Raw genomic sequence first — 26,352 nt, 5'->3', positions numbered from 1 at the left:
TTAACTAATAAAAAAGTTATAACAATAATAAGTTTAACAAAATCTACATCGTACAGCTATTTTTATCGAAAATCGTATGGATTGTTGATAAATAATAGTGTAATTACTTAATTACTCGGCTAAATATTAACTAGATGCATTTTCTTATAAGAAAAAAATATATTATTACGAATACATTTGGTTTAAAATGTAAAACACGGCCTCCAAACGCCTTGGGGTTCGTCCGTTAGGTTGCGTTATAATTGCTGCTGTTTTTAAAATAATGATTGCTTGTATTTTGTATTTCATTATACACTGAGTATATAAATGAAATAATGATAAATAAATAATCAAACAAATAAGATAATAATTAAATATGAAATATAATATATAGTAGTTTAATTCCATTGTAAATATAAACACCATAAACTTTAAATTTCTTGACCGCTCTCATGCATTAATTATATATAGATGTATATACATTTGTATCAAAGAAAATATTTACAATTTTTATTTGTATTACAGGTGCTAAGAGAAATTAAAAAGGTACCTATTTAAATTCAACAAATAATATGAACAACCAGTGTAATTGTTATGGATAGAATGAAGAGATTTGCCGTATTTTTTATTATAAGGTATTTACTTTTGTAGTAATGTTTTTTATTTCATATAACTGTATGAAATAAGAATCTGTTACATAATCATATTGTAATAAACTACAACACTATAATAATTAAAATTGGATTTGTAGTGGTAGTCTGTATTATGCATTTGATTGCGGCGAAACCCCAAGTATTATATGTAGTTTGGAGGCCGTGTTTTACATTTTAAACCAAATGTATTCGTAATAATATATTTTTTTCTTATAAGAAAATGCATCTAGTTAATATTTAGCCGAGTAATTAAGTAATTACACTATTATTTATCAACAATCCATACGATTTTCGAAAAAAATAGCTGTACGATGTAGATTTTGTTAAACTTATTATTGTTATAACTTTTTTATTAGTTAAGATACGACTTTTTACCCAATGACCTTTACTATTGGTAATATTTTTTGGATTAAAACTACGTTTTAACCGATGTCCTATCTCGTACCGTTCTCGAGCTACAGTCATTTCGATGTATAGCGCGTTCCGCCATCTTTGCCCCCCTCCCCCCAAGTTCTCGACCACCTGAAAAGTAGGCGACATGCGTATTTTGTATCACCACAGTCCATATTACAACTATCAGCAAAGATATTGGATATTACTTCTTTGCGACACTCACAAATTAATTCTACTTTCGTTAAAAAAAACTACACGAAAAGTCCATTTTTACATATTTTATACAATAACTTGTTTATTTATAGAGATACGACCTCGGACCCAATAACCATTATTGTTATCCACATTTTTAGGATTACAACGACGTTTTAACCGATGTTCTATCTTTTACCGTTTACGAACTATCAGCGTTTTAACGCATAGCGCAAACCGCCATGTTTGCCCCCTCCCCCCCACCTTATCGACCACTTTTGAAATAGGCGACATACGTAATTTTGATCACCACAGTCCATATTACAATAATCAGCAATAACATTGCGTACTACTTTCATGCATGCTCAACCCCCCTCAGCTCCTGGACTAAATCTTAACGGTTAAAAAGCTCCGAAGGCATTTCACTTCATTCTTCACACATCCTGTACAAATATGGGCAAAGAAATAATAAAATATAGCCAGTTGCGTCTCCATGTTATTTATTTGTAATATAAAATCATATAATAATGTTTGTTTTAATAAAAGTGGCTGTTATAGTACTAGGGCATAGTTCAAAATCATTATCTGTGCTGAGTTAACAGCTAATTAACGGCTAATTTATAGAGGATTGTTAAATATTTCATCATCCAGGCATTTCTTACATCATGGCTTATAATTATTTCAGTGATCTTATACTAATGATTCTACAATTGCTTCATCAGCTCAAGTATGATTTCTCAGTTTAGTTTTGAAATATCTCAATTAATCGGAATATTTCTGTGAGCTGTGTGGTTTTAGTGCTCACCCCAATCATTAAATTTACAGTTCAATCCTGTTTTGATTTAGAAATCTAGCTGTAGATGGTTACAAACTGAAGAAACAGATTTAGTGAAAAAGTAGCACAAGGCATCTCACTCCATTCTACACTTACATTTTCATTTACATTCAGTCTACACACACCCAAGAGTGCGTTGTTATCAAAGGAATTGATTGATTGAAAATAGAAGTTTAGGTTGTTAGGTAGTTTAGGCTTAGGTTTTTTGCTTAGGTCATTAGGTTGCCTAACTTTGCGGGGTCGCAAGCCACGTTACACACGCTAGGGACGATTTCAAGGGAAGTAACGCCAGAGCCGATGTTTTTGACAGGATACAGGGATGATTTCAAGGGGAGTAACGCCAGAGCCGATGTTTTTGACAGGAGCTGGGGATGTTTTCAAGGGGAGTAACGCCAGAGCCGATGTTTTTGACAGGATACAGGGATGATTTCAAGGGGAGTAACGCCAGAGCCGATGTTTTTGACAGGAGCTGGGGATGATTTCAAGGGGAGTAACGCCAGAGCCGATGTTTTTGACAGGAGCTGGGGATGATTTCAAGGGGAGTAACGCCAGAGCCGATGTTTTTGACAGGAGCTGGGGATGATTTCAAGGGGAGTAACGCCAGAGCCGATGTTTTTGACAGGAGCTAGGGATGATTTCAAGGGGAGTAACGCCGGAGCCGATGTTTTTGACAGGACCTAGGGATGATTTCAAGGTGAGTAACGCCAGAGCCGATGTTTTTGACAGGACCTAGGGATGATTTCAAGGTGAGTAACGCCAGAGCCGATGTTTTTGACAGGATACAGGCTTGTATTATCTACTTATCAAACAGTAGCCGCCTCGTTTTATGGGTTCTCACGTCTGTATTACCATCTCAAACGCGCCGCTGTTGTATGATCTACTTCGTCACCGTGTCTTGTGCCAGATGAACGGTGAACGGTGATTCACTTACGATTGTTATGTGAGTCAACAGTGCTGATTCAATTGTTGTATAATATCATAGACAAAAAGAATTAAATATAGACCGTCAGCTGTGCTGCGGTTACCACAGGTTCTGGCGCACACCGCTGGGAGCGCCATGTAGTTACGACGTACGCGCTACGTAACTACACGGCGCTCCCAGCGGTGTGCTTCAGAACCTATGGTAACCATGGCATAGACAAATATTTGTCTATGACCATGGTAACCGCAGCACGGCTGACAGTCTATACTTAATTCTTTTTGTCGATCTTGCATTAATATAGAAATGTACAAGCAGTGCTCATCTTTAAATTTATCATCACAATGATCTTGGGAACTGTGTTAGACGATTTTAGAGATACTGGAGGACTTGTACTAAATTTTCCCGGTAATAACTTCCTTTGGATTATGCAATGGACAATTATTTCTCTCCTCTCCATTAACATAGAATGCAATCTGCGATGTTCATACCGCTGAAAGGGGGTTTTGTTGATATCAGATGCAATACTTTTGAAAGGTGCTCATTGAAAATTTGCGATTTTTTCCCACCCGGTTTTACATTACAACGTGAAACAAGTCATATGTGACTGGGAGAAAGTGTCGTCTGGAAAAGAAAGCGGAGCTCCAGTCAATAAATCTCGAAGCCTCTGCTTTTGGGCTTAGAAAGTCCCCCTCCGCGTTCGCCTCCGCACTGTGATGGGTTGTGTGATAATTTACGTCGGGATGATCACAGATTTATTTATGTTCGATCGTAAATTCCCTAGTTAACTCCTCACAGCCAGTGCCGACTTGATCACAGCGTCTCTTGTATAATTGGGGGCAATAATAGGTTACAGGACCATCTGCTTCGAAAATATCACAGATATTTGAGACTCGTTTAATGTCTGCAAAAATCGATATTTAAAACCTTCGTTGATTCTTTGCAACAACTAGTTGAGAGGTATACAAGTAAATGAAAAATTGTGTAGTAGGTGGAACTTTGAGAAAAATGAATGTACTTACAGAAAAACTGAGAAAATTAAGTAAAACCCCTACTTCTAATTTAAGTTGAAACATTTCATTCTAATTAACATATTTAGAATATCGTTGTATAATATTGGTACCAAATTCAACGTAGAGTATCGTTTTAACAGACTCTCTAGACAGAATAGTAAATATTATCGATATACCTTACATGACTGAATGTTGTTGTAAAATACGCCATATCTTACATTTAGTATCGGTATGATTGACACTGTACAATATCCATACAACATTTTCTACAGGATGTCGCTATGAGATTCAGTGCATTATAGAACATGTCCTAACGGTATTTGAGTGTCGTAGAATGTCGCGCACGATGTCGCAGATATTATTGAGCGCTAATGTCGCTGGGCTGTTCTATGCTAATGCTGTAATGATGTAATGCCATGGTGCAATGCTGACACCCGAGGCTGCTTCCTCATTGGCAAGTCTGCGGTCGGACGTTGGAAGTCATACGTAGATGTAGATGAAACAGTTCTTTGAAATCTCCTCTGTTACGAAAGATGCTCATTTATACTGTTTTCAGTTGCGAGTTGATTGGCTACATTCGTGAGTGAATTATATACATATTTTGAAGCTACAACGAAATTAAAAAGTTAGCCTACTTTTATTCGAGACAAAAAGGAAGACATTTCGCCCACGTTAACCCATGCGGATTTATAGTTTACATCAGGAGAGGGTGTGAAAACGAAAAACTATTGAAACAACAAGGATATGAGACAAGAAGTTATGCTACAATTAGAGGAAACAATGGGAAAAAACTGCAGTACTCACATCACAGTTCACAAAGTAAGGAATGGGATGACTCCATCTGATTTCCATTAAATCCCAGTATTTTTATTACTTTTTTACGCAACCAGCACTTAAATGTGTCCACCGTAAACAATTTTCATAAATGATTGGAATTTTTGGTTCTTAGGAAAGAAACACTGATATAAATGTCCATAATTATATAATGAACATTCCTGGATTTCTAAATGACCTTGATACGAATAGTGATCTTAGCAATAGCACTTAATGCAAAAATATTTTCTAAAGAAACATTAAAAACCAATTCAGTTTAACCTAAAGTATTTGGTAATTTTATTATAGACGTTTGCTATCAAGGTTTTTACTTACGAACGAAATTTAAGCATTTACAAAAAGTTTCAAGATGTGTTATATAAATAAAATTACGCTTGTTATAACATTGAGGAAAAATACAAACAACGAGGGGCCCAGAATGCGTCCCTGAGGCACACCACACTCTGGTAGACAAGCGACATCTGTGTGTGACGTCACATCCTCCCATTCATTTCCCCCTCCAGATCTGTCTTATCACCTCGTTGTTATCAGTATCGGCTTGTTAAATACCTTCCGACACAGCTGTTAAATCGTGTAACTACCGTGTTATTGAGTATCGCGCCACTCCGCTCGAGTGGCTCCTTCAGTTTTGATTGATACTTGGTGTTTACAATTCAAAAGTGTGCTTGGAATGATAGTGATTTTGTGGAAGTTTTAGCTACAAAACGTTTAAGATTATATCGGATAAATGGGCTGGAATATAAAGTGGGTTAGGGAGATTCGCACATAGGGGTTTTCTTTGAATTTCTTTTAAGTCTTAATTGGTGCAAACTACATGAAGGTACGAAGTGGAGTGACGAAATGGTCTATTTTGGTGAGTAAGGACGATGACATAAGTTTATGGCGATACATAGTGTTATTCTTCGTGTCCTTTCAAATTTAACTAGTGTAATAATGGTAATAAGTCGGTTGCCTAGCATGCTGGCCATCAAGAAATGCATGCATTCCGTTTGTATGTACAGTATTTATGGATTTAGTTGGTTTGGCCAACAGACTTTATGCCGTAATTCAACTGTTGATCTTACTAAGTCTTGTAAAGTACACATGAAAAAACTGAAGAGTGTCCGGTTAAACAGGTTGGCTCATTTCAATAACTTTATGTTTAACGTCTTGTAAATATTTACAGCAGGCCCTACAAGAGTATTAAAAGCGTTGGAAAACCTATTGCATTACCGTATGTTCAGAAATGGTCTTAAGGAGAACAAGATATCGATTAGCTTATCTATTATAGCAGAATGAACAAGTCAATAAAATAAACCTCTACGTCGTCAAGTTGTATAAGTAGTGTTGATCTAATAGCTGAGAACAGCTCACTGTAGTTTGGAACCGTTCCAGCTGGAAAACAACTAGTAGGCTATATAAAATATCTGTTTAGTATGAAACAGGCTATTCCTAATATAGTGACCAAAGTTGCAATCTAACTCCGACCGAATTTCATGACATGCAAGTGGTTCGGATCATACTCGGATCTTTCGAAAACCAAAAACTTAATCAACAGTTTTCAACATTCCGAAGCCACCACGAGATTATGAGGCGTTGAAATGATTTCACTTTGGAAGCGGTCCATTTGGAAAATCACTAAAACGCAAGATACAGTCCTCAGTGTATATTTATCCGTATCAGGTTACATGACGTCATTCTGGATCATCGCCTAATGGTTTGATTCATGCTTATTCTAGACGTTCTATCCAGGAGGTGTTCGGGCTGGCATCGGACTTTCATGGTTAAGTTGTATTGTATTGTGGAGTAAACATTGCATCGTTCTAATTGTTGAACATAATCGCTAATAGTGTTATGATCAGTGTATGACATGGGAAGATTGGGATGGTTGAAGAGGTCACTGACCTCGGAACTGTCAACAGAGGCTCACTGTTTGGACAAGAGGTCAGCTGACCAGCTCAGTAGCAATCACGCGTCGACAACCACATGTAGAAGCTACAGATACAGATTCACTCCCAGTTGTGGAACTAAGTAAACAATCTACATGACCTAACTTAAGTAGCTTTATGAGTAACTTTGTTCTATATCTGATGCTAAACACGGGTAAAGCGACTAGTATATTAGCCTTTGCTATGGTTATGCTGTTTCACATACAGCTACACATGTAGTCATAGTTATCAACACAGCGACAACCACGACTGCGGCCACGTCTGAGTTACGATTCCGCGAGAGTGGAATGTGGCCGTTCATCTCCCTCGGGATATTCATGAGAATGTAATTTACTTTGTGAGAAACCGAGAAACCATTAAGTACTTTGGCGCCGGATCAGCTGGTGAGCTGGCTTTACCATGAATAAAACAACAATTTCAATACTTAGCAGTACACAAAAATCACTCCCTTATCAATAGTTAAATTTGTACTTAATTTTGTTGGTGACTAGACGCAAGACGTATCTAATACAGTACATACAATGACACAATTGTAATAAAATATTTTCTCCAAGAGTCAATTTACTTGATGCAATTTCCTGTATAAAAGCAATATTGGCAAACTGTTTTATGTTCAATTATTCCTGCTAATATACACTGTTATCCAATCTTAACGCTGTCACTAGTTTATATTGCGTATCCTGTTTTTTTCTTGCGCAAGACTCACGATCAGAGACGACGTAAAGTAGTTTTATCTCCAAGGTCTGATCAGCGAGGTGCAGTAGTAGTTCTCTTACCATTGAAGCTACCAGCAAGATTTACTCGAATGGCGTGCTTTATGATATCTAGGATTAGAGGAAAGAAAACTCATAAAATCTACTGGTAGTGCCATGAATTGGTGTGTCAAAATATGTTAGACATCTCTAACTCTAATGCAAGCTGGGTCAGCTTAGCTGCATTCAGGGGGACCCAATAGCGAAGATTCTTAATGCTAAATGCATGCTTAAAATTGAAATTAATAATTGACCTTTTATAATTTTAATACATTTAAATAAAACACTAACTAATCGAAATGTAGTTTACAACCACATAAAAGTCGAACTTGAAGCTTCGTTTTTTTATCTCGGTCTTTTTATCTCCTTCCAGTCGCTGGGTAGCCATCTCACTTAAACACCGAATACATAGCTCGCATATTCGTCTTTCAATTGAATGTATTACTTAGGCCTACTTGTAAAAACTTGTATAATTTAATTCTTCATCTTTTCCAGATCTATGCCGATAGATTGCGTATTTAAATTATGAACAATATTTACAAAATGTATAACAATTTAAAAACTTTGCGGTTATTCGGATCAGCATAGTGGACATACTTATCTTATGAGGGGTTCATCTTCCAATTCTTTTAGGAAGTACAGCGGCCTGTTTACTACTGTAGTAGTATCCCTTTCAGTGCCTTATCTAAAGAGTAATTCATCTGTCGCACTCGAGTGGGCCAAGTATTATTAATTTAAATATTCATTTACAGTAAACATTTAAGTGTGATCTTACAATTTCTATCAGTATTGTTTTCAACGCAACATAAACAACAAAACAACATAAATGAGTATGACGTTTTTCGATTGCCAGTGACGTCAACTCGTCAACATAAATTAACAATGTACTAAACCTTCAGCAAAGCTTACGTATAGATCAAAACTGAAATTTTTCGTCTTCTAGTTCCCACTAGATATTGTATTTTGCTCATCCAGGAGGCCCTCCCGGTGCGCCGTGGAGTCTTCGTCGCCCTTATTGTCACCGTTGTCGCCACCAACTGTTTCATTTTGGATATGAAATACAATACATGATTTCTGTAAATGAAGAACATGCTGGACAAATGAAGCTGAACAATTTGGCTATAACGGAATAAACACAGTATTCCAAGTTTATAATACCAGAGACAGCACAGTACGCTATGTGCTGTGTCTTGTGTGTTCTCAGGTTAGCGCCTGGTGTTTGCACGTCCCACTCCTGTCATATGTCAACAACAATGACTCTTCTCTTGCATGTTTGCTGGCTTCTCCACTCGAGATGACAATTTATGCACGGTTGGTCCAGACTTGCAACCGTTCCTTGCCAGTAGCGTCTCCTTTTGCCCAGGAAGTTAGTTGGAACAGCTGATCAATTATGAATTTTAAATTTGATGTTAGGTGAGATCAAGAGGAAGGAGAACGATTTTCGCTCATAACAACCCAACTGTGGTTCAACTTAGGTCGGGGTAGATTTTTTTGATTTGACCATGGTATTTTTAATCAGACATATAATTTTTTACGACGGCCATTTAGTAAATTTCCCAACCTAACATTATCTTGCACATCATGTATTTAGGAGTTGAGAATAGCTAACTGGTTCTGATCTAAATTTATTGTCTTCTTTGTTGTACTCCAAGGTTAGGTGTATCTATTGTCGATTTTACTGAAAATTTCCTGTTCGCAATGAACTTAATGTTTACGTTTATGTTAATTTATGTTAATCTTAATGTTTGCGTTTGACTACGAAATTTGGTAAAATCTGATGTCGTTTTTGATCAGGCTAGGCTAGAAACTCACACCCCTATTCTAACCTGACCAAAATTGCAATTATTCTTATGTAGGTTAGGTTATGTTGGTTATTTCATTTAAATATACTCCATATATATCTTTTATAGGATTACTCTATAATTCCTGTTTTAAGTTATCTAAATCTAACCAAACCAACTTGTGTGGAGCAGCTAACGGATTCAGACTCTATTGAAATATTCCTACTGAATATTCTGCCATTGAAATTAAAGACCTATATTACTGCCGAATTTTGTTTCGAAGATACTGGTGCAGGTCCTATATAAGAAACTATTGCAGCACATTTTTTGCTAATCGAAAACCTCAAAGGAGTCTACGGGCATTATTACAAATAATAACTTTTGTCTGTCTACTTCTTTGTACAACCAAAAAAATACCAACGTGACACAAAGGAAAGCTCAGGCTCGGAGCGCACACTTGGCTGCATGAGGGCGAGGCGTGTTTATGAACACGCTGAGGTCATGTCCCAAAGCAGCGCAGAACGCCGTGTGAGTGTACATTCCAAAATAGACACAAAGGCATGCAGGGTGCATTTAGGATTGAGGTCTTTGTATGTAGATTTACTGGTGAGGACGACAAAGACACACAGTGTTCGCCTCATTTGATAACTGGTGTTGGTGGCATTTATAGTGTACTGTAGTTGAGATGAGTGGTCCGAAAAGCAGTGCTCCGAAAGGCACTGGTTCGAAAATCACTTTCTGTCATCATTCGGTGTTATGACTTTCGGAGCAGTGCCTGGATGCACACATAGTTTCGGACCAGTGACTTTCAGAGTTGTGACTTTCGAACCAGTGCCTTTCGGACTTATGACATTCGAAGCAGTGCCTGACAATGTAATTTCTTTCGGACGAGTGCCTTTCGGAGTACTGACTTTCGGACCACTTCCGCGCTCCCCTGTAGTTGAGAAGCTGAGTGGTCACTCGCCTGAAGGTCGCTGGTTCGATCCTGGGATCAGTCTCTCGCATTTTGAGATTATTTGAACTTCGCTGTTCTTGATTTTTGGGTTTTCAATAGATGACCATGGCTAAAGGAGCAGTTCATCCTAGTGAACAAAGCTACACAGATAACCTTGTTCCATTCTGCTCTCACCTAGCGTTAACATTATACCAAAAATGTGCTTGTGTCAAAACTAATGTAAGTCTGGGTTACAGTAGACTCAACCTATAGCATGTGTCTATCGATAAAGTAACCATTACAAACGGTAAATGATCGGTTATATTAAAACCCACTGCGATTCAAAATAAATGAAAGACCGGGATCCTTCAAATGATCAGGTAGACGACTGAATTGCCGTGTAATTAGATTGGAGCGAGCAATTCCGCTTCATTGCTCCATGGTAATTATGTAGGGAATTCCTTACTTCTCAATCCCAGCTGGTATTTAGAGAATCTTTAGTTCCTAGGAAAGAATTTGTAATTTTCTGTTGGTATTTGAATTAACAGGAAAGGTTGGAAACGTAACTCTTTTTTGGTACAACGATCTCATCAAGCAACGTTTAAGAATAGATCTTTCATAGATACGGTACTTTGTTTATTTTGGGAAACCCGTATGTGTAAGGACCTCTACTGGCTTATATATGCTTAAGGTAACCCCTGTGGGCCCCTTCTCCCAATAATTACCTATCTTAGCATTAAAGACGATCAGAACTAAGGCAAATACTAATAACACCCCAGCATTCAATGACCCCGTCGACTTAAGACCTTTATGTTAGTTGACCACAACAACTGTTGACCACAGACAAAGCTATAGTCTGTGGGACTCGCACTCCATGTGGTCAATGATAATACTCTCCACCGTGCGAGATTCTGTCTCCGCGACAGGTAGTCTACAGACAATACTGGCTGCTTTCCAACGCTCCAATGTTTGCAGAATATCTGTTATTGTTACAAAACTCCAAGGTTTGAACCGAGTCCAATCAATGCCAGGATGGAGTATTGTAGAACGAAATAGGTTTTGATAAATATCTCGATCCGGCCCGAAGGACCATAATTTACTTTAGAGACATTCTTGTCCAACTGTAGGTTTCTTTACTTTTCGAGTAGCAATTACCTATGTGGGAAATTGATTTAATCAAAATCTTTTTTTAGTCATGTGATTATTGTCAATCTTAGTTGATCACCAAAAATATAATTTAACTCTAATTTACTGTTCGTTTTTCTACGAGCATAATTACAACAAGAATTGCTGTCTGTAAATTTCCTAGATACATTTTACTAACAAATGTGTTTTTGTCTGTTTCAGAAATCGCAAAAGTTAGGTCTAGTTTATTTCAAGTAAATGGGATAAAGAAGGAGCCCTTAATCCTGCCAGAGGCGCAAGGACAAGCAACTACGCTTACAGAAAAAGTCTTCGTACCTGTCAAGGAGCATCCAGATGTAAGTTTTTAAATCATTTTTAGTTTTAGTTTTTGTTGTATAGTAACATTTTGATTACATAAAGAGCTGAAGTGTAATAATGTTAAATGAACATAAGTAGTGTCTTGAAGTGTGCTTCTTGGCTCAAGATACAATCAGAATGTTGATACTTGATAATACTGATTTTTACTTTTAACAATTTACTACGGATGTACTAGACACTACATTCTCATTTTGAAGTTGTATGCAGTTTTAGAATAGGCCTATAAATAAACTCAGTTGATTAAACCACTGACAGATTGCGGTGGTGTAAAGTGCAGTTTTTTGTCCAATACCTTAATTTTCTACTAAGCCAAACATAAAGAACTTTTTGTTGTAAACTATTATAACGGAAACAAGATAATGAATTTTTATTGCAGCACTCTCTGTGAGTTTCTCATTAAACGAAATTATCTTTAAATAAAAATCTGGCAAAAGCTTATCTTAGCATATATTTCTTGATGCGATGTCTACATCAACATCAATAACACAACGCTTCGCCTCAGACCTTTTAATGTAAATCCAAGTAGGCAAATTGAATCTCCTCGCACAATTTCCCCCATACACACTCTTACATACAAAGAAACACTGAGAGTTTTTACTCTGCAAAGTTGGCAGGACGTGTGGTTGTTAATGCAACCACTCACAGCTGTAACAACAGCCAGCTATTAGCACACTAATAGTCAGCTGATCTGCCTTCCATTACATCACTTCCCGACAGCCACTCCTCACTCCTCACTTGACTCTGTCCTCTACTGCGTGGCTTCCTCTGTTATACGACCGTCCTAAGGTCAAAGGAAGGTAAAGGTGAGAGTGGGAACGGCTGTTTATTGGTCATGAAACTCGTAAACAATTGCTTTGACAATTACTGAATCGTTGATGTAGTGAACATTAGTTGCTGATTTGTTCAGAAGTTCATGACATCATTCATTTGTTGGTTGAAACAAACAGAAACCACAGTGAGAACTTATACTTGTGATGATACTCCTTGGATTGGCAAAGTAAACAAAGATACTACAGTAGTGACCAGATCTGATGGTCATTGAACTGAATTGTGAATATCAGTGAATCACTGACAGTTGGCCACACTGGTTTGTGCTGTCACTCATTATGTGGTCAAAGTAACAAGAACTTTACTGTAACAAGATCTGAGGTTCATAGAACTATCTTGACAGTAACATTGTACACTGAAAGTAGTCTAACTCTCTGGTGATTGTGCTGCCATTAATTGAATTGGCAAATTAAACAAGGACACTACAGTGGTGACAATGTGTGATGGTAATTTCACAAACTTTACATTTGGTATTATTAATGATTTGAGACGGGGGCACCACCTAGATTTGGTATTTTAACCCAAATTTGAGTGTAGAATGAAGTGTTACGCCTTGTGTATTTTTGTTACCGACTAAGACCACGGAACATTTATTTAGCCCAATGATAAGGAACAGCTGGGTCCAGTTTGGAACCGTCTAAACGCTGCTGACTTTTCTCAGGATCGAAACGGTGACCTTTCAATTAGCCGCATTGTGTTTTATCGCACGTTAGATTGCAAAAGTAAACAAAGATGCCACTGTAGTTTGCTCTAGTGCTTGTGTTATCTCGCATTAGATTGACAAAGTAAACAAGGACACAGCAGTAGTGAGTGGTGGTCAATGAACTAACTTGACATTATCAATGTATCAGTGACAGCCTCTAGTCCTCTATTGCTTGTGCTCTTTCATTGGATTTACAAAGTAAACAAGGACACAACAGTAGTGAGTGGTGGTCAATGAACTAACTTGACAGTATCAATGTATCAGTGACAGCCTCTAGTCCTCTAGTGCTTGTGCTCTTTCATTGTATAAACAAAGTAAACAACCCCTTAGTAGTGTAACCTAATTTATTCACCTAAATCATACAGAACATTCAATATGCAAATGGTAATTGTTAACGCCGCAAATGTATCTAGAACTTTGTAATTTGTCAGAGTTTGTGGAGGAATCTCTAAACACATGTTATCTTTACCAGCTAAACCAACATCTGTTTAATTATACAACTATGTGTCGCGATTCTGTGCCTGTTGCCAGCTACAATGATGGTAGCACGATAGTACTTGCAATGAGTAGATATTATAGTAAAATATCAACGAGCAATTAACATTTATTTGTAGTGTGGTGGTTTTAGTAACAATTAGTAACATATTAACATATTAGTAACAATTTATTTCCCTTGAGTAAGGCCCTCGTCTTTTGTGTTTTGTAATATAATTTTAAAATAATTAATCACTAACATTTAACTACCTAATGAACTACCTATTTTTTTTTAATACCTAATGATAAAAATTATAAATTCATATTTTCTTTTATCGCTGTGTTTTGCACTAATGTCTACTAAATGACCTAAATACTCGGAATACAATTCATATTCAACATTGAACTTGTTGGTTGTTCATTGAAAAACGACCGAGAATCATCTTTGATCTTAAAAAATCTAAAGGGATGTATGAATGGGTATTCATAAAGTTCTGCTCGATGCAGCGGTCCATGACCTCCTTCAAATGTTTGAGTTAAATAATCCTAACAATAGTTTTACTAAATTCGGTACCGTATGTTCATCCTTTGCATAATGTAAAATTTAATTATGATGTTATGTAAATATTAGGGTGTAAGACCCACCTGTATTCCCCCTGTAAGACCCCTTATATTCTCTAATAAGCTGCCAATTTAAGCTTTATTTTCAGTATTCCATCTTGATTGTTGTTTTTTCTTTTTTCCCAAGAAATTAGGTTACACTTTTTCTATTGCATGAGTTAACTGTGAGAATTTAAGGAACATTATCAAATTGTAAGAAACCACACAATTGATTAAAAATCAAAAGGAAAATAAATTGTTTGTGTATTTAACAGCCCCCTGACCATAGCTTTCAACTTTCGAAAATTTGGAAAATTAGGATTAGGTCTATCCGATGAAAATTTTAAAACTTTTTCATCCAATAGGGATCCCCACGATGACTATACCTATTTTTTATAACTTGCGTAGTAAATCCGAAGGTAGCCTCAAACCAGCCGCGATGTTATCTCAGGGTCGGGCGTTCACCCTGCTAGAGGCTAGAGAGGAATTCCTGCAGTTTATAATGGGCAAGGTAACGGGGATGGAAAGTTAGCTAATTCTGTCTTTTGATCAAACAATGTGTAAATAATCACAATTAAATGGAGACTCTAATATTGACCATAAATCGTGCATTTACTAAATTCTCAAAAGGTAAGTGCAAAGTCAACTTCTAGGGTGTCCCGGAACTCTCTACCAATATTTTAGGGCATTGATCCTGGGTAAGAAACGTACCTAAATATCATATTTAAATTGTCCGGAAGTCTTTAGTTACTCACACAGCCGCCATTTTGTTTTTTTCAGTTATTATTTTTTTCTAAAGAATGGTTAAGCATACGAAATGGAAACTTTGCACAAACATTTATGACAAGTAGACAAAACTACAAAAAAATTATGACGATTTTTCAAATTCATAAAACAAAATGGCGGCCATTTAAAATTTCCTTTCTTAAATAACTCAAAAACCATTGATTTGACAAAAATTTTAAATGGCCGCCATTTTGTTTAATGAATTTTAAAAATCGTCATAATTTTTTTGTAGCTTTGTCTAGCTGTCATAAATGTTTGTGCAAAGTTTCCATTTCGTATCTTTAACCATTCTTTAGAAAAAAATAATAACAGAAAAAAACAAAATGGTGGCTGTGTGAGTAACTAAGAACTTCCGGACAGTTTAAATATAATATTTAGTTATGTTTCTTACCCAGGAGCAATGCCCTAAAATATTGGTAGAGAGTTCCGGGACACCCTGTAGATGAGTAAAGTTGATTTAATTCGCAATATCAGACGATCACTGAAGAAAATGTAAATACCATTCTACAGCTTCTTTGTGTTTTACGCCGTTGGAAGTTCAAGTATTCCAACTTTAGTTTCCAACTAGAATCGAACTTTTGGTCAAGCAGGAGCATTATTTGATAGTCCAATAATAAAAGGCATCTGGGTCGAGAATCTATTCACTTGGAATCGAGTAACCATCGGATTCTGTCAAACTCTTTAACTGAACAATGATGACGAGACTAAGTTAGTGGGTACGGACAATATGTACGAGTTTTTTAAGTCACACCCCTTTCAAAGTCAATTTAATGTAAAGGTAGAGAAATAAATGATCATAGAATCGTTCTTACTCGAGCGTTGTGGTTTAGAAATTGTCCATCAACCAATGATTCAAGATAGTTTACATTATTAATTTTAGTTACAACTAAAAAGCTCTATGATCTCTGAGGAAGACATTAATTTAACAGGGCCAAAGTCACGTGTCCTCCTATATGAGGGGGGGATGGTGGGGGTTCAGCGAACTGTGAAAACAAAAACATAAATTGTGTGGAGTAAGTGTGTGTGGTGATAAAAGCATGATGAGTGGGATCTATTCGGGGAGGCCCAGGAATAGCTTCCGCCCACCACTGCCACTGTATCTTCTCCAGTGGTACAATCTACATCTACAGTTTAGACCTGCGAGTCTAAACGTTTAGGAACTTCGAGACTAGCTTGTCTTGTGGCTCGCTCAAACATGAGATATTGCAATAGAACAAACTGAATAAAGTACAGGCAGAGAATATTACAGATTTCATCAAATAATTACTTGATTTTGCGAAAACTGAAAGATTATAATGTTTCGTTATCAAAATGGGGAAGTTGGGGATTTGGTCTGTAAAGCCAAGGGAGTGATGTCTTGAGATAATATCCTTGTCAATACTAAACACACATCGGTACAGTTGTACTTTGCGTGATATTTTCCACACAGGATTTAGGAAACCTTGTGGACGGCAAATCTAAGTTAAGAGTCTTGAATTTCTTAGATTTTGATTACTTCACACCTCATTGTAATGGGACAAAAATCAAGAACAAACACAACACAAATACACATATTATATCTAATGGATTTATTATTAATTATTTTTATTATTATTTTTGGTTATTTTTTTTTTTCAAAGACACACGTGCTTGAGGACGTTGAATCATCACGTTTCCTTGACCCGATTGTTTACCCTCGGTATTGTGAAAAGTTGTCTTGGCTGCTCAATGAAGTGAACCCAAGTGAAAGAAAGTTTTGGGACCGAAGAAGGCGAAACAAAAGAAGTAGTAAATTGCTCGTTTCCTGAAGGCGTGGCGGGCCGAGCCCTAACTCTTGCCACTGATCCTTTGTGTCCTTGGTCCTTTATTTTTGACAGTTTTTCGTTTGAAGGTTTGTTAGAAAATATATTAGTTTGTTTCCTTCAGGATCGCCCTTGATACGATTTATGAACATTTCAATATAAATTGTTGAATATGCTACGCAATTTGCCGCTCGGGCAAATATTCCATTTTGGGAAGTAAAAGTAGGAGACAAATAAAATGAAGATATCGCTGTGTGCTTAGTAGTAGTTACATCTTTTCTATTATATATACAGGGTGTCCCGGAACTCTCTACCAATATTTTAGGGCATTGCTCCTGGGTAAGAAACATACCTAAATATCATATTTAAATTGTCCGGAAGTCCTTAGTTACTCACATAGCCGCCATTTTGTTTTTTCCACTAATTAATTTTTTTCTGAAAAGTGGTTAAACATACGATATTGAAACTTTGCACAAACATTTATGACAACTAGACAAAGCTACCAAAAAATTATGACAATTTTTCAAATTCACGAAACAAAATGGCGGCCATTTAAAATTTTGTTTCTTAAATAACTCGAAAACCGTTGATTTTACCAAAATTTTAAACGGCTGCCATTTTGTTTTATGAATTTAAAAAAATGTCATAATTTTGTTGTAGCTTTGTCTAGTTGTCATAAATTTTTGTGCAAAGTTTCAATATTGTATGTTTAACCACTTTTCAGAAAAAAATTAATTAGTGGAAAAAACAAAATGGTGGCTATGTGAGTAACTAAGGACTTCCGGACAATTTAAATATGATATTTAGGTATGTTTCTTACCCAGGAGTAATGCCCTAAAATATTGGTAGAGAGTTCCGGGACACCCTGTATAATAGAAAGATACATTTACTTAATTAAAGATAAGTTCTTGGTGAAAATACTTAATCTGGCGAATTTCCAATAGTTTAAACTGCACTTCGCAAGTTCGTTTGGCACAGATGGACGGTTTTTCTCTTCTATTTCTGATCTCATTCCAAGAACAACACATTGTTGCAAGTGAATTCTAATCTCATTGTTGTGAATGCTAAAGAATGGTTCTACCTACCTTAATCATATTTTAAATTTAAATTTGAAGATGATCCAAGCTTCGTATACTCTGTTCCCATATAATTGATGGACAATAATCTTATTGCAGCTCTGTCTAAGTAAAAGGATTGTTAGTGAATTGCAAGTAGATAGGCTGTTTCATCAGCTATGGTCTGGTCCTAGACAACGAATGCAACACATATGCCATCGGTTGGTTTGTGGTTTGTGGTGTACCACTGGAACGAATCTTCAGCTCAGCAATAGCATCTTCTAATGCTAACCTCTCATACAGAGGAATATTCTCGTTGACCTAAGAACATACCCGAGAACGTTACAAGGTACAGAATTTGATCAAAGATATTAATTTGATCACCGATAAGTAGACACTTCATTTCTAGTTATCCAGCCTCTGAAAAAAGTTCCATTCAAATAAGCCACTGAGACTGTCACTGTAAACTACGTTGTCATTCCTTGTTAGTTACCTTTTTGTCGTTTAGTTAAAGTGGAAACGGATTGTAAATTAGAACATTTTTAATTCCCCAACTAGCTTTCTATGACAAACCAAATGATGAAATTTTGATGCACACCTGATGCTGGTTAACATCTAACATCCTCTTCAGTATCAAGAGCCAATAAACGTTTAAATAAACACATGTTTGACCGTAAAGTTTGGAAAATCAACTATACAAATCTCTCACAGAGGAAATAAATTTATATCACCTCTATGTTAGAATCTTGGATTTCGTACTTCTTGCTTCCAAACTGTGGATTCAAGTTATCTGAAGCTATCATGCGTGTGGTCGTGACACAAAAGAAAGGTGATTATATCATCAAAGCTAACTACGTAGTGAAACAGTTTAGGGTGGTTTTACAGCTCCAATAGACCAATTAACCAATCCGTCAACAATTAAGCAATAACATCGGTGGACGTTTATTGGCGCCAATTGATTCGGTTTAAAAGCCATCTTGGGTGACGTCGGGACCCGGGGGAGGCTGAGTCGATGACTCTTAGAAATACAGACAGATGACTCTAAGAAGTTGGGAAAATCTTGCTGCTTGTGTTGTCATTCACTAAAAAGATCATACTTAGGATCACTTTGAGTTTAAACTTTGGGTTCGTTCGTAAAAAGGGATTGGTTTTCACCGTGACTATATTCCAGAAACAGTTTCATGTATTTTGCATAATAATGTGACGACTTATATTTTTTTGTCCAAAACATCCCAATGTTTGCTGTAAAGAACCTTTTTGTTTTAAGGTATTTACCCAAGTTTGCAATTGATTGACAAATTGACACTTTACATTTTCTTATCGGTAATTCTTCACAAACTCGTGAATTCTTGTTTTGACCTTTCAAACCTGGACGATTCGTCACTCCCAGAATCACCTCATGTATATTATTTACAAAGCTGAACATTGAGTTGTCATAGGATGCTCGAGCCCGGAATTGTTTTTCACATTTCAGGGGGTTACGGCATTCTAACTTAGATAAAATCCATTGGTGATTGGGTGGGATTTGAACCCGAGACCCCAGGGACCGGAGTCCCGCGCTCTAACCACTAGACCAACTCGATCCCCACAAAGCTGAACATTGAGTTCCCATGGTCTCAAGTACACCAAGGAGTGGCAAGGGTCACGGCTCTCATCTGATATTCGCCCATATATCTGTCCAAACCGAACTGTTCAGTCATTGTTCGCGTGCTTTTTTTATTGCTCTTGCGAAAATATTGTAATGAGTTAGGCAATGTTGGCCAAGCCTGTGCGTGTTTATCTTAGAGTTTTTAATATTCTGTCCTCGGGCACTTTTAATAAGCGAATGATAGTCTATCCAGTCTCGCCGTAACGTAACTTCTCTAAAATTTTGGAAGACGAAATCGTATCTGGTACCATTACAAACATTGTAGCAAAATCAATTTTGGTTTAGTTTGTAGTTAGATGATTTAAGAACATGTATTTTCCATTCAAAAGAAATAACACATTAACAAGTATTTTAGCTGATGTAATTGTATATCTACTTCAACTACTTTCCTTCATACTGCAGCAGACATGGGAATTTTCAACACCTGTGTTCGGAAAGCAGTTCCTTTCATCCATAGTGCAAAATCAGCGTCGAAGATCTCTAAATTTTTTCACTTCCAAACCTTTTAAAATAATCAAATGGATTGAGGGTATCTCAATCTTCTGTAGTTTATTGCATTGTTATTAGCTGGATTTACTTGTCTAGTTGTCTGACCACTAAAAAGTAGATAAACACGTCGTTTTAATTTAATCAAAAGTTGATAGAATTCATTTGGGAGGAGGTACTGACTGCTAAATCAGATGATAAAATGTGTAATCTTTTTGTTTTGTGAATTGGTGCGTAGTATGACGAAAAATATAGTTCATAGCACGAGTCTTTACAATAATTGCTCATTTTAATTTTATATCAAGTTGATAAAAAATCACTTTAATTCCTAGTGATGCGGCATATTTTTTTTTCACCATATCGCAGTTAGAATCCAGAAAATCTCGTATATATTCAGGAGACTTATCTCCTTCAGTCGACCCATTCCCATACTCCTCTAAAAGGAGCGCTGTGGAATCTGCGATTGACTTGCACAGTAGACGCTCGACCTAGCACGACTCTCCAGACGCCTCGGGCCTGTGTAGGTGTCTGAGTCCAATCGAAGATGATGATGACAGATAATGGACCATCTAATGTCACCGTCGAGCTCTCAGACTGACATTATCTCAGAACATTCTGTCAATCATGCAAATGTAACCGCCTTGGGCCCACACTACCTTCGGTTTTATTGTTTTACTTTTCACACTTTCGCTTCTTTACTCGTGCTTGTTTGGTGAAATCGTTTGGAAGTTTGCAAGTGTGATGAAATCGTAGAAAATTGTCATATTGTAAATAATTCATGTTTTTTACTACCATGTTGTAAGCAATTGGTCGATGGTTTTATGGGGTTTTTTACAGCAAAATTAATTTGCATATAGTGTTTTACTTATTGAACTACATTTTGAAAATTTGTGTGCTTGAAAGCTCATTAATATAAAAAAAAAACTGTAGTACAATATATTTTTGCTGTTTCTGGTGATTTCTTACGGATTGGAACCACGCTCTGAATTGCTCTTCGTCGAGGTCTCCGAAGGAAGGTCCAAAACTTCTAACAATATTTAGCAATTTTAGTCACGCCAACTCATCCAGAAACTGGCAAACCTTCCTGAGCCATCAAGCTGTTGGAAACCGATCCGTGGTCGTGGCTTGCTGCTCCAAACAGTCATTTGTCGCATGTTTTCAAAATAGTCGGGTTAGTTGACAACGTCGCGCCGTTGCCAACCGAGTCTGGGTCGCGCACTGGGACCGATGAAGTGTCTTGCTACATTAGTCTTGCTTGGTACGTCAGTACCTTCAGCTGCCCACATTTCACTGGTCTTAAAAATATTAGTATGCTTAGAACAAGGTCTTCGATTTTTGTACACAATTTGATATACGCACACACTTGGAAAGCCTGGGATATTTTGAATGCTTAACTGTTACACCGTAGCTGATCTCACGCATAGATTAAATCGGTGATGAACATAATAAGTTGATGAGTTGTAAACTTAATTCCATCGTTGATATTTAAAGGTTCGAGCTAGTGAACATTTTCCGTCTTATTCTCTCTCTAAGCTATCGTAGTTTCAGATTCTTTCTAGGTACCATAGTCCAACCTTTTTTTTATATTTGGAACTACGACATCTATCTACAAACCAAACGTCTTGTAAGTTCAAAACTTCTTCTCGGCCCCTTCTCTAGTCTAGTAAGTTTGATACTCCTCCAATAGGTCCCTGTCCAACTCTTACATTTCGTAAGTGTTACACTCTCCCTTTGTTCCTCTTTATCCCTTACCTCATGTAAGCTTAAAACTCCTAGGTCCCTCTCCAACCCTTACGTTTCCTGTGCCTAATCACGTCTGCAACACAATCTCTCTATTCCGATACTCCAGACTATTTAAAGCCGCCTCCCCATCGGCTCACGTGCGCTCCAGACCTCTCTGTTATTTCTTCCTCTTTTTATAGCCTCTTTGTTTTAATGGTGATGGTCTAATTCCGCCCGTCTCCCAAGCTCTTGTCAACAGTCCTCGGCTCTTTGATGTTTAGGGTTCGAGGAGGCGAAGGGTTACCGGATGTAATGTCATATCCACTTGCCTGTTCCGGTACTGTAGTTCTCTACTGTTTGCGTTACTTCAAACGGTCGCCTCTCGGCAGTGTGCCATGGCAAACACAGATTCTCGACATGTCTTGGCTAATTTCCTTTTTCCCAATTCCCAGAAATTTCTTCAGGAAATTAGTTTGCCATAGAACTCGAGATGACTGCTTTTCGTTTTAGTTCCCTCCTTCAACAATTGCGTGATGGAAAATCGGCTGTGCCAAGATAGTTTTCTGGCACTAAAGAATTTACCAGTATTGTGTAATTGTTGGCATTCGTAATTTCACAGGGACACAATAATGCATACTTAACCTCCATATGGACGAAAGACGAGTGTAGATTGAAGTGAGATTCCTTAGGTGGAACAAATCCAAATGGTTTATCCATTGTACTTGTTCAAGATGTAATCGATCGAATATATTTCAATGATTTAAGTTCAGACAATAGTTCATCAAAAAGAATATGTGTCATGTTTTGGCTTTAGAATGGGCTTATGCTTAATGGAGAGATTGATCCATTGTTCTCGTTCAATCGTTGTAATCGATTGCATATCTGTATCGTTCAATGTTTCCAAGTTCTGGCAATGGTTTATCAGAGGAAAGGGAAGGCGTATCACGCTTTAGTTTTAGAGCGAGTTAACAAATGCTCAATGGAGTGGTCTTGTTCACAACAGCTGCTGCAGGTCGTTGTTCTGTTGGCTGATCACAGTAGCACGAGTCCAACCTTGGCCCACATCACAGATCACTGCGGCTCCCATGGCTCCGACAATCACCAGCATGTCTCGCTAAATTGTGCTGCTTGCTGCTTGCTGCCCCGCCTCCTCACTCTTCCTCGTGTGTTTTGGGAATTACGTGGAATTGGGTGTGTTTCAAGGAAGTTTTATTGGACACATATGCCGATATGCCAACCACTGGAGTACGTTGAATCTGGGGGTTTGTTTGTGGGTGGACATTTCATCCAAGCGAACCAGATGTGATACTTTGAAAACATAAAGCAACATACAGTAGTTGCAGAGTGCTGCAAGTCGAATCTACAGTATTACTTCTATTTTTCGATACTTCGATAATTTTTTGACAAATAAGATGCTAGAGTGTTCAGTGTGTTGTTCTTACAGCAAGGCTTGGTTAAGAAGTTAAGAAGTATACAATTGAAATCGGTTAGTTATTGATAGTAGCAAGAATTATAATTTTTTCGGAGTTTCAATTTAACAGTACTTATTTTCTTTTTTAGATAAGAGTATGGAATATCTACTTCTATTTACGATTGCAAATTGAATAACCACCAATCAATTTTGTATTGAAGTTCTGAAATGTCTTCCTTTTGCTCTACATATTTGACATCCCTTATCTTAGGAGATAATCTTTTTTATAAATTATCAGTAAACTCAAGGTGACATAATATAACTATGTAATTCAAAGTCAAAAGCACTCAGAGGTCTTTGACTTACCTACAGCTCTAAATTTGTTTAAATTTTCAGAACCATCTGTATTGACTTTCCAAATTGATTTGTATCATCCAATAAGCACGTGGCTGAGAGAGCGCTGTCAACTAACCATCGGTCGAAACGAAAACAACCAAGATTTTACGACAGCCTGTTAGGCTTTACTGCACATTTACACCAGATGTTCCGTGTGGTCTTTGAGACTCCCAATATGCTAAGTAGGCCTAACAGTAAAGCCGCTCTCTCCGATCGGTCGGTCATTAGGAAGACATGCAAACGCTGACAAGTTCGACAGATTTCTGGCATTCCGGTCGTCCTGCTTCGTGTTGCAAAGGTGGATTTTTCTCCTTATACGCATTGTGACCGCTTGTTCTAACAGTTCTAATCGCGGCGACATCGTCCGTGAGATCGTTAAGTAGTTTCGGCCACCAAACAACAACTGGGATCTCACCATCCGTAAAAGGCCGGATGGCTTATTGGAAAGCGTCTTCCTTTTTGGGATCTACGAATCGGATTAACCAATGTGATGAACAAGATTCGCAGGGTAGAATGGTAGAGCTTTGGTGAAGATGGACAAAAAACATGTCGGTAGTGTATAGTGAAGTCAGTTTCCACCGTCTTGCAACTACTGGCGTTAGCTTTTGTTTTTATAATGGTATACAACAAACCTAAGGAAGTGACCGTTGCCAATATGTAAGAGGTTGACCACAGCTTAGGCCATCGTGAGTTTTTCATCTCACGCAAAAATGACGATATATGGACCACAATGTCTTATTTTCAAACTCTAGAATCACCCTAATGAAGATATTTCAAGACTACTTTAGAATTCATAATTCAAATACGTGTTACAATGGACGACATGGAAGAGTGGTGTGAAATTGGACGGACCAATGAAGAAAATATTTAGACGGTGCACTAAAACTAGATAGTATCTTGGGCTTATGTGATCTTTGATAGTATCAAAGAGGTCTTGCACGAAACCTCTATAAAGGTTCGATGTAGTATAACCTCTGCCTCTATCTCTATCTCCAACTCTACCTTTACCTCATCACTGTACGAATATCCGAGTAAAATAGAAAATGTAAAGATTCTGGATTTGCCACCTGTACCGGTACATGCTGGTGGACCGAATTTAAAACCGTCAGATCTTTTCTACCGCACTGAAAGCATCTTTTGAATGCCACAAACAGGCCAAGTCAGGAAGACTTTGCTTGTCATTTTGACATGTTGTCAGTTTCTGCCGGCCAGTAGACAGTGGTAGTTCTGATTTGTATGTGTTGTGTGCGTTGACGGCGGACATCAATATTGATGAGGCTCGTCCCTGGTTTCCGGCTACGGCATATCACTGTAGCTCAGCCACACAGATATCCTGGCAAAGTGGTTTTGCAATCGTTTGCAATCAATAGCGTGAATAAAATTAGTCTGTTGAGCAACTTCCATTTGCTCATGCTCTTTAGTGTGCATGTCACAGTAGTTTTGTTTAAGAGTCGTCATTATTTAGACCACCTCGTGTATACGTGTGTGTAACACATATAAGTAACCTCTCAAAATCTACCAACTACCAAATGCTTTCCTGATAAACATAGCCGTGTAGCTAGGAAGTCTTTTTAGCCATCCTGGACCAAGAGTGGCTTTTTGATGACTCTAAAACTAGGCCCAGCTTTCCCAGAATAATCCTGACTAAAACCCAGCTGTTATTAGCCAATAATACAGCGATCTCTCGTTCTGTTGACAATCCATCCCTCAGCTCCTTTGCACAAGTCAGTGCTATTCGATCTGTGCTCTGAAGCAGAGCTGACCTACCAGGTAATGCTTGTAGGAAATCATTACAAATATTTAATTCTTTGTCCCTCTGTCGCAAGACAGTAATCGCCCAACATTCTGAGGGTCACCGTTTCGACCTAGAGAATAGTCAGTCTAGGTACAGTTGCCTTTGATCATTGGGCTAAATAGTCGTAGTTAAAAAAATAGTTAATACATTAGTTTGTACCAACGCTGCACAACGCATTCAACTCTTACTACTCTCATACTCCATCAATTCACATAAAAATAACAGTAGCTGCGTTCATATCTCATAATGCTTGACATAAACAAAATTTACCAACTACGTTTCTGATTACCAAGAGAATAGTTTTCACACTCTCGACAGAATTGGTGTGCGCTAATACGAAAATGACCAAATTAGCATAGGGACCACATTGATGATATTTAGCAACAAACGTGATACCGGATACTCCGATATTTCTTTCGACAATCTCATTCATCCCGTTGCCAATTGAAATCCTTTTTCCTCACCATCGGAAAACTCGCTATCGCCCCCTTCTTCACACATGTGTGCAAAGATGCCGATGACGCTTTTATACCTTCATATTTTCAATGGCTGACACAAGTGGATCAACTGCAAGTGTATATTTAGCTTATAGCACTTTAGTTGAGCCGTCCTCCACCAGAGGCGCCACGGCTCCCAGAGTGGCGCGTGGCTGACTATCTCATGGGCCATTAGGTCCGGAGGCTGGCTGATAACGAAAGCGATGAGATTTTAAACGTTCTTAAACACGATGAACGATCGGTAAAGATCTGCCGCCTGTGATTACTTAAAAGTCGATTGTTTAAATGATATGATAAGTTGCTGAAGCTCGTTATTTTGTTATTGTATATCAATGTTTACATCCAAAGAATTTAGAACTTAGGACCTTGACTTTTTTGACAAATAACTTTAACTTGTAATGATGTGTCTTGTTTGATCCCTGTGATGGAATTAGATCAGTATAGTCCTCGCCAC

At 37.5% G+C, this 26,352-nt stretch overlaps 1 protein-coding gene across 7 annotated transcripts in view; it reads left to right on the top strand.

Moving 5' to 3' along the window:
- The window catches only part of LOC128988350 (protein held out wings-like), an 88,806-nt gene that overhangs the window by 41,845 nt on the left and 20,609 nt on the right, over positions 1-26,352 (top strand). For all 7 annotated transcript variants that reach the window (XM_054409564.1, XM_054409565.1, XM_054409569.1 and 4 more), the window contains exon 2: positions 11,561-11,694. In XM_054409564.1, coding sequence (XP_054265539.1) covers positions 11,561-11,694 — 134 coding nt within the window. The remainder of the gene's footprint in view (positions 1-11,560; positions 11,695-26,352) is intronic.

This window comes from Macrosteles quadrilineatus, unplaced genomic scaffold (genome assembly GCF_028750875.1).
Source record: "Macrosteles quadrilineatus isolate MER2022 unplaced genomic scaffold, UCM_ALF_1.0 Scaffold_3__2_contigs__length_128488019, whole genome shotgun sequence".
Taxonomy (NCBI): Eukaryota; Metazoa; Arthropoda; class Insecta; order Hemiptera; family Cicadellidae; genus Macrosteles; species Macrosteles quadrilineatus.
Note: the sequence above shows the minus strand (reverse complement) of the source record. Positions and strands in the feature narration are given on the sequence as shown.